This window comes from Globicephala melas, chromosome 11 (genome assembly GCF_963455315.2).
Source record: "Globicephala melas chromosome 11, mGloMel1.2, whole genome shotgun sequence".
Taxonomy (NCBI): Eukaryota; Metazoa; Chordata; class Mammalia; order Artiodactyla; family Delphinidae; genus Globicephala; species Globicephala melas.
Genome location: NC_083324.2, coordinates 45,118,892 through 45,128,901, shown reverse-complemented (window position 1 = coordinate 45,128,901; position 10,010 = coordinate 45,118,892). Strand labels below are relative to the sequence as shown.

General features: G+C 47.3%; 1 protein-coding gene across 1 annotated transcript; it reads left to right on the top strand.

The window, feature by feature from the left end:
• Positions 1–684: 684 nt before the first annotated feature.
• Positions 685–6,164, top strand: LYZL4 (lysozyme like 4). The gene is made up of 4 exons (XM_030846224.2): positions 685–974; positions 1,079–1,228; positions 4,486–4,564; positions 6,095–6,164. The coding sequence occupies exons 1-4, from the start codon at positions 836–838 to the stop codon at positions 6,162–6,164; spliced, it is 438 nt and encodes a 145-aa protein (XP_030702084.2). The 5' UTR covers positions 685–835.
• Positions 6,165–10,010: the final 3,846 nt, after the last annotated feature.

The following is a 10,010-nucleotide window of genomic DNA, read 5'->3' as shown; positions in this document are numbered from 1 at the left end:
TGAGACCATGACAGGAAAGAGCAAGCTCTGTGGTGGTTGGGGGAATCATGTTCCAGGCAGAAGGGATAGCAGGTGCAAAGGACCTGGGTGGGAATGAGATGGGCAGGTAACAAAGAAATGGCCAAGGTGACTGTGACGGTGTGAAGGTGAACAAGAGGAAGAGAGGAGTGAAAGCAGAGGTGCTGTGAGGCTAAGAGACTTCTCTGCTCTTTCCAGTGACGACCCAGCTAATCACTGGCAGGTCCGGGCTGGACCAGGTCTCCTTGTGAGGACAATGAGAGAAAAGGTCACTGGAGTTTGGTTTGTAGACCACAGCTCGGAATATATTCCAGGATAAAAGGCAATGGTGGAAATAATTCAACAGGACAGTGGCTGTTGTGCTCATCGTGGTGGGACCGTGATGAGTTATTTTTTTCTTTTCTCATTTTCTATTTTCCAAAATGTGTTTCATGAACAAGTTCTGCTTTCACAGTAAAGAGGAAAAAAGCATTTGAGCATCTGTATCTACTGTCAGGAGAAATGATTCGGTTTTGCTGGAGGGAAAGAATGGGGGTGGGGGGTGGGAAGGAGACCTTGGAGAGAGCAGTTTCCTGAGAAAACAGGAGGTGAAGGGGAGGAGGAGAGGCAGGGCCTTGGGTACCATGGGTTTGCAGTGACACGAAACACAGAATTAGGATGGGAAGAGGTACTGTGATTAAGCCAGGAGGGCATCCCTGAATTGCACACCCCCAGTCCCACAGCACCCTTCTCTTCGGCCAGAGTCCCAGTGGTCTCGGTGAGAATTACCTGTGACTCCATCCACTCACCTGGCGGCCGTCACCCTGAGCTGGAGAGGATGAAGGCGTCCATGGTGCCCTGCCTTATTGGGTACCTGGTGGTTCCAAGTGGCGCTGCTGTCTTGGGGCGCTGTGTGGTGGCTAAAAAGCTCCACGAAGGAGGCCTGAGTGATTTTGAGGGCTACAGCCTCGAAAACTGTAAGTAGCCCCTCTCAGCCCCACTCCTCACGTCTTTTCCCACTGCCCCCTGCCGAGGATTCCCCAGCTCTCCTCTGAGCCACACCCCTCCCATTCCATCTTAGGGGTGTGCCTGACTTATTTTGAGAGCAAGTTCAACCCCACTGCTGCCTACGACAGCTTGCGCGGTGACTACACCGGCTACGGCTTCTTTCAGATCCGCAACCGTGACCGGTGTGATCACGGCAAGAACTGCTGCCACGTGTCCTGCTCTGGTAGATCCCTCCCTCCTTCCACCCTGGGGCCCGCGGGGGTGGCCGCATTGAGCTCAGAGGGCTGGCCAGCGCTTACAAGTTTGGAGCTGAGAGAAGGTGGGCCCGGCAAAGACAGGGCTGAACCAAATCCAGGATGGACCCCAGGGGGGCCAAGCAGAGCACTGCACTGCCAAAGGTCCGCGAGGAGAAGGGGCTGCGGTGAGTCAGGCTGGGCAGCCTGGGACGCAGCGATGGAGACCCACGTGCAGGTGGGCAGAGGGGGAGGCAGGGAGGAGCCTGACGGGTGAGGGCAGAGGGCTCTGGCTGGGCCTGATATAGAAGACACTCTTCTTCAAGGGGAGCGGAGGCTGCCACTTTGACAGGCAGAGTGATCACCGGGAGAAGATGGGCTGTAATTTATGTCTCATAAGAAGGTTATATATGTTCATCTCCAGAATCCAATACAATTATCTGTAATAGAGGTGGTATTGAGTGCTGTGATGAAAATACGGTGGACTAGATATCTCAAAAAACCCTCCCACTAGATAAAATGTAAAAAAGTAAAAAAACAAAACCAAAAAACCCCCCATCTTTTAAAGTATCTAGCTGAACTGGCAAGAAAGTAAGAAATCCCTAGAGGCAAAAGAGAGGAGCAAGAATGCAGAGAGATAAGTGAAGACTGAAGCCGATGATGACCCTGGGGGTTTGAGGTCACTGTGTAGACAGGGTCTGAGCAAGGTACGCAGGCGCACTGGCAACGTCCAAAGAGCCCTGAGAGCCCTGAGAGCTACCCTGTCAGCTGAAACGGATGAGCTAGAAAACCCCAGAGGGAAGACACTCTAACGAAAGGGGTAAGACAGTCTTCCCTGGGAATTTGTAACCACAAGCCAACAGGACTCACAAGGCACCATCTAGAGGGGCTAGACCTTGTGCTAAGTACTGGGGGCAATTCAGAGGAATTGCATAGTTCTCCTGTCAGGCAGGGTGGGGAACAGAAAAAGCACAGGCTTTGAGGTCAGACAGAACCTTGGCTCTACCTCCACATAATCACTAGTTATGTGATTTGAGCCTCAGTTTTCTTATCTAGAAAATGGAGTTATGGGACTTCCCTGGTGGTGCAGTGGTTAAGAATCCGCCTGCCAATGCCGGGGACACGGGTTTGATCCCTGGTCCGGGAAGATCTCACATGCTATGGAGCAACTAAGCCCATGCGCCACAACTACTGAGCCTGTGCTCTGGAGCCCACGTGCCACAACTACTGAAGCCCGCGTGTCTATAGCCCATGCTCCACAACAAGAGAAGCCACCGCAACTAGAGAAAGCCTGCGTGAAGAAACGAAGACCCAACGCAACCAAAAATAAATAAATAAATAATAAAATTTTAAAAAGAAAATGGAGTTAATAATAGTACCTACCTGACAAGGCTTTTATTTTATTTTATTTGATCTTAGCAGCTTTTTTTTTAATAGAACCCAAAAACTGGAGCAAATGTCCATCAACAATTGAATGGATAAATAGATCATGGTATATTCTTATTTAGAGACTCTTTAAAAACCAAAGTGCATGAAGGAATGTTTTCCTAAATATTTTCTTTTTTTTTTCTAATCACACATTAATGGAAATGAATAAGTTACAGCTATAAGCAACAACATGGATAAATTTCACATAATGTTGAATAAAATAAGGTAGTCACACAGAGTACGTACTATATGAACCCACATATAAAGTTTAGACACAGGCAAAACTAATCCATGAGCTACAGGTCAGAATAGGGATGAGGTTTTGGGGGGGGAGGGGAGTGAGGGGTGCTCCCACAAGGCTTTTACAAGTTTTAAGTCCTGAACATGGTGTCTGGTGCTTGATGAACACAATTTTCCTTTATTTAAAGAATTTACAAGATAGTTGGGCATTAGGACTGATACACGTATGTATGCGTGCATACTATGCAGGTCAGTATGTTTGTATGCATGTATATAACAGATAAGTGCCGAATCAGAGTGACGTTTTATTCAGAAAAGGGGAGAGGGCACAGTGGGCTAGGTGGTCAGTGACAGACTTCTAAGGACTATACTTTTGGATGAGCAGATGCAGGTTGGGAGATGAGTGTGAACAAAGTCTGGGAAGAGGATCTGTGCATGACCCCCAAGCTGTGGGTATCGGTACCATCAGGGTTGGCACTGTCTTTGCCTCCTGCCCCTTGACATGTCTTGAATGGTGGGGTCGTGGAGGAAAGCAGTGGAAGTGGAAAGCCACGTTGGGCAAAGTTGGACAAAGCCAAGGATTGAGGTTCTGTTTTCCGGGCAACGAGGGGGCAATGAAATAATGTTTTAAGGAGAAGCAATCAGACTAGGTTATGGAAGTGGGGAGACTGTAGTGCGGGCAAGAAGGAGGGGGTCCCATGTGGGAGGTCTTGGTTCCACGGTCCAAGGAGGGAATGGAAGGATGGATGCATAGACATGTTGGTTCTTCAGGGGCACCTCTGGGCCCTCTCACATGCTGTTCCTTCTGCCTGGAACAGTTTTCCTTCTGTGATGTCCTCAACCCCTTTTCCTTACCTACTCCACTAGATGTCACTTGGCCCAATAACCCTTCCCTGACCCTAATTCAACTCTGAATTAGGTGTCCCCACTCAATGCTGCATTCCTCCATGGTTCCAGGTATCCTTTGTATTATAATTGACTATAATCTTTATCTACCCCCTTCCAGACTGTAGGCGTTATGAAGGCAGGGATGGATTTATTGTGTTTCTCATTCTATCTCCACTGCTTCTTCTATAGCCTAGCACAGGATATTCACTATACATATACATTTTTTTTGGCTGCATCGGGTCTTAGTTGTGGCACATGGGCTCTTTCTTGCAGCGCGCAGTCTTCTCTCTAGTTGTGGCGTGCGGGTTTTCTTTTCTCTAGTTGTGGCACGCGGGCTTAGTTGCCCCACGGCATGTGGGATCTTAGTTCCCCGATCAGGGATCAAACCCATGTCCCCTGCATTGGAAGGCAGATTCTTCACCATTGGACCACCAGGGAAGTCCCCATCATATACATTTTTAATGAAAATATCATTATAAGGATTATAAGAAAAAATCAATAGATTTAGTAAAAGATGACCACATCCTGCTACTTCCCAGTGTTGTCTGAGAAAAATACAGGGATAGATTTATTCTTGGAATCACATGGAAGCCTCTCTAACGTGAGCCCCTGGTAGCTTCCTTGACATCACTCTGATTTAGCTGCCAAGTGGTGACACGGCATCATTCCACTTCATTTTCTTCTTTCACACCTTCACTGAATCCAAATTTAAAGGAGACAATTGAATGTGCCAAGAAAATTGTAAAAGGAAAAAGAGGAATGGGAGCGTGGTAAGTAGCCTGTATTAATGACTTTCACCCACTCATCAAGTCCCACTGGTTTGGGACTGTACGTGTATAGCAACCAAGATTAAGATGAAAGATTCTAAAGAAATCAAGCCATGTTTCCCTCTATATCAGAACAGTCCCTGGCACAAAATACCCTATGTTAAGTTTTTGTTAAATAAATTATAAAATAGAATTTTCATGGCTTTATACTTAAATGTTGGTCCTTCTTGGAAATTATTTTGGTATTAAAAAGTGAGACAGGGCATCCACCTTCATATTTTTCAAATGGCTGGTCGGTGGTCTCAACACCCCTTATTCGTTAACCTATCTTTCTCACTAATTTAATAGATTGCATTTTAAAGTGGGAATCCTCTTGTTAATGTTAACTGTCTTCTGGGTGTTGGAAATATCTTTCATGCATAATCTTGACTTTCCAATTAATCTGGAAGCTTGGCTGACCCCTAGGGCAAGCACTAATGAGCTAAAACCATCTTCATTGTATGGCACTAAGTAGAGATGTGTTGGGCCAGTCTGATCAAGGTCTCTTACATGCTCAGGATTTCCAGTGAAGTGAGCTCTCATTAAGCTAATAAGCCGCCATGGCTTTTCCAAAGCTCAGATCAGGCTGCTCTGTGGAACTTGGGGCGGACAGGAAGGGAGAAGACCCAGGCTCCCCCCACTCGCCTCCCCGCGGAGTCCCTTCTGCAGTGCCTGCCAGGGGCTATGGAGGGCACTGCAATTTCTGAAAATACGTCTGTGTGTGTTTTCCCTGCTGCTCTGTAGCTATGAGGGGCCAGGGGGTCACCGCCCCTTCTCCAACTGTGTGACCCCCTACCCTGGAAGACTCATGAAGCTTCATGCCCGGTCGAGGGATGGGACGAACTGATGTCTAATGGCCTGCAGTGGCCTGGTGACTCCCACCACTTCTAGGATGGGAGAGGAGGACCTGGGGTCTGAATTCTGGCCAAGGGGCTGGGAATAGGAGGGTCATGTTTGGGGGACCAGGAGAAAAGGTTAGAGAAACTCAGTCCAGCTGACCTTGGTTGAGGAGCTGGAAGGAATTTTGGAAGGTGAGGGGTGAAGCAGGTGCATGGAAAGGTAACAAGAGGCCGCGGCTGTGGGACAAGTGTTCCAGTTTCAGGACTAGGATCTGCCCAGTACTCACCATACATGTCACAGAGCTTCTCTGATGCTCACTTCAGAGAAGCTACAAATGCTTTGCAGGGTTGGAGAAGGATTTCGCAGTTCACAGCTCAGCCTCTCCATCTTGCAGTGTGGGGTTTACGGGAAGGGGAGATGTCGTGAGCAGGATGGAGGAAGCACCAGCTCTCATGCCAGCGGGTGGTGGAGCCAGCCAGCGAGAGAGACATACTTGGGATGCAAGAAAGCTTTCAGAACTGGGCCCACTCACATGCTCCAGGGGCCAGGCAGTGGGTTTAAATTGGCCAGCGGGGGCTGAGCTCCCTGGAGATGCCGAGCTGTGAGTATGGGGAGCCCCCTCCGGTTCTCTCTCCCTGGCCTTCCTCCCCGCAGGACCTCCTGGACCCTCAACTGCCAGGACTCTGACACTCTGGAGCGGTGGTTGGACGGATGCAAGCCGTAGCTACTGGGAAGCCCTCGCTGCACTTGCCCCTGGCATCTTCCTACTGAAGATGCTCTCCTGTTCACTGCCTTCACTCATCCCATTGATTATCTCACCGCTTGATGGCTCCAGGTGGAAAAGGGCAAAATTTGCTTCATCCAGGGACGCAGGATGCAGAATAAACCACTAGTTATTCAACCTGGTTCAAAGGGCTCCACTTGTCCTACTATACTGTGATTGTTACGATGAAAATCATTACTTACCATTATCATGCTTCCTTAGTATTTAATCTCAGGTGGAGGATTCGAAGGAAGGAAAACATCTGGAAAATAAGATGTGCCCATGAATGTCAATATTAATAGAGAAAGGAAGAAAAGATACAGAGGATGGGAAGGGGAGTCAAAGAAGAGAGGAAGAGACGCCAGTGCCAGCAGGACCCCCAGCTCCAGCTACGGTGTCCACACTGGGACACCCAGGTGGCAGGGAGGAGACCACAAAAATCCTCTCTGCACTTTTGTGGAGAGACTCCAGTGACAGTTGATCTTTCTTATGAAATGTTAAGTTTTAAAAACTTGTCAACACATACTTGTATTAGAGAACTTGTGCAAAAGACAGAAACATAAACAAGGAGAGTCCTCCTGTGATCTTAGAAGCCAAAGGCAATCAGTCACTGTCATGCTTTGGCTGCATTCCCTTTCGGTCTTTTTTCTGATTGAGGTTTTTCTTCTTTTCCAACAAGGCTGTGATAATGCTCTAGAGAGAGTTTTGTACCTCACTTTTTAGAAAGGAAGAGCATTGGTAATGAACCTTTCCCTACATGTATTTCCATTTTAAGAAGAAAGGGGTTTATTTCCAAAGCTTCGTGGCTCACAGAATCCTTGCACGGAGTGGAGCAGCAGGTGACAGTCTGGGCTTCCAGGGCGCACATGCCTGAGACATGGAAGCAGTAGTAGCGGCAGAGGACCTGTTCCTCGGAAGCCAGTTCATTTGCGGGAACCCAAGCTATGATGGGGGACCCTTGTACAGGAGGGAAAGAATGGAAGTGGCCCTAGAGAGCCTGTCTGAAGGCTAGAGCCTTCAGAATGAAATCTTAAGGCCAGTTAACATGCCATTGGATGAATACACCAGCTTTTACTTAACTTTTCCCCCTACTGTCAGATTTTTCGATACAGCCATTTTTTAAACCATTACAAAGAATGCTGTAGTGCCTGTTTGTGGCTTCCCCCTTTTCATTTTCTGCCCTTTTAAAACTAAACAACATACATTTCATAAGGAAAACTCAGAGAGTACAGAGAGTCATAAGGAAGGAAATTTAAAATGCTCATCATCCCCCCACCGGAAGCAGAAGTTTTCATTATTGTTAGGTAGACACAGCTGGGGGCACCCTGCCGCGGTGATGGTTAGTGTCAATCTCTTCATGTGTGCTCTTCCCAACTTCACTGTGGGTGTGGGCACATTTTTTCCTTATAAACGTGAACTACTCCTGGGTATACAGTTCTGTATCTTGCTTTCTTCACTTAATATTTCGTGGTCTAAAACTTCCACGCCTAGGACAGGGATCCCAGAACCATTTTTAACAACTGCACCGTATCCACTTAGTGGACACACTATAACGTATATAAGCCCATCTTGTTTCTCCGGTCAATCTAGACAGAAAGTAAACAATATGCGTGAATCATGGCCACCTGAAAGGCAGGCAACACTGAGAGCAAGTCAGCCCTTCCTTTTGTTTGCTTCCTGGTCATTTTCAGAAAGGAGAAGAAAGAGCTGCAAGTTAGAATTTCAGGGGCAGAACTTTTCATCATTCTCAGTACTGACTGATTAGCTTCATCAGTTGGTTTTGGGTGGCTTCCCCTACCTCTAGAGAAAAGGGTACTTGATAGTTCCTGCCCACACAGCATGAATCGTACAGTAGAATTCCTGCTGGTGGCCTCCCTTGCTGTTGAGGTCATTGAGAAGCTTTTGAGAACTTGAGAGCCCCTTTCTTCTTGAGCTGGGAACCCACATTGTTTCCGAGGTTGGGTCTGCGTGCGATAGTACACCTGACCTCAAGCCAACCTTATCCCAGACATTAATGACCACCTACAATTGATTAAAACGCTATCTCCTCAAGTGCCACATCCAGCGTGCTGCCGCCTCCTTCCAGCCCATTACTTCTGCCATGGCTGGTCATCGTCCTCTAATGGCCACTTGTGTCAACATGGGCATGAGCCTTGATGACAAAGCAAATGTTAGTGTATTGATTGGACCGGCCTCTCTAGGGTTTCCCAACACCAGCTCCTGGCGTGTTGCTCTCAAAGCCACCGATAATGGGTGTTACGATGAGCACTCATCCCAGGGCCAGATCTCCCTGTCTGCTTTACAGAATGATCAAAGCTAGGTTTCAAAATATCACTAACAATGATTCCTGTTACTATTCTATCACCAGCAACTACCATATTAACGCCAGTTTTACAAATAGTACACATAGGCCCTTACATGCAGTATTTTCAGAACTTGCAAAATCTTACAGGGTAGGTATGAAGGTATGAATCATAACTATATCATAGGTGGAGAAATTGAGGTTGGAGGAGCTAAATAACTTAGCTTTACTCCAGTCTGGTAAGTGATGGAGATGGAATGGGTATCTCCCCAAAACCTAGAGCTTCCCCACACAGCCCCTCCAAACTCTGGTACAGTACTGGTGTTAATTTTCCATCCCATTCATTAGCTGGAAAATCGGGTCTCCAGCTTTTTAATTAAAGACTTTGCATTGAAGATGTTTTAGGCAACTGGCACATAATAATGGGTCACTATCATAGTGTCCAAGTCAAAGGCTGGAAATTGAGGCCCCAGGAGATGAAGTAACTTTCTCAGCTACGGAAAATCAATAGAGAAGGCAGCGTGGTGACTTGCAATGTTTCCACACTTGTGTCATGATAAAAATCACCTGGAGTGGCTGTTAAAATGGTGATTCCTAGGCCATGCCCTTTATCTACTGAGTCGTAACTGCTGCAAAGAACTCTGGCCTGTGGATTCTTAATGTGCGCCAGTTTCTGTGAGATGGAGAATGTCTATTACCACCCTTCTGCCTTCTAAATTTCTGCAAATGTAGCTCAGTGCGGAAACCAAAACTGCATCTGGAACCCTGTTGGTGCAGGTACCTCCCAGGCCCCCAGCTCCTCCAACCCCAGGTAAAACAAAGAAGCAGGAGTATTGCTCACGACACCATCTTTTCCTCGGTGGGAAAGATTCATTTACTTGAAAAGAGACAAAGAGGATTGTACAAATCCTCAGAGAGGTCTGGTTTAATTAGGTTCATTTGTTAAGTACTTATTGCAGCGAAACACTTTAAGTTAGCGCGGTTTGTTTCTTTTAATTATTAATTTTTACATCGCTATATAAGCTCATAATATAAAGAGCAAAATAGGTTTTGTGGTGAAAGGGACGAGCGTTCATTGTAACGCACTCATGGTGATCTGACAGCATCACACCAGGAGCTGGTGTTGGGAAACCTGGGGACCTTGCCACTACGGCATCTCTGAGAACAGCAGCTCACAGATCCAGCATGGATGAGCCCTCACAGGTTGTGTCTACACTGCACGTCCCCACCCTCTTGGCCATCCCTGGCTGATATATGGGAGAACCCAATTTTGGCTATGGCCATCATGTTCTCTGCCCTTGAACTGAGGGGCTGGACCTTGGGTTGCTAAGTCGCGGACAAGTCAGTTCACCAAAGAGGTCATCAGCAAACCTACTGCTGAGTCCACAGACCTGTCCCTGGATCTTGCCCTTCTCCAGCCTTGGGTTGGCTGTTCCTTTTTACTCTGCGGGATCCAGCAGTATTTACACGGTAAGTACTGCTTTTTGTCTCATTTGACACCCTAA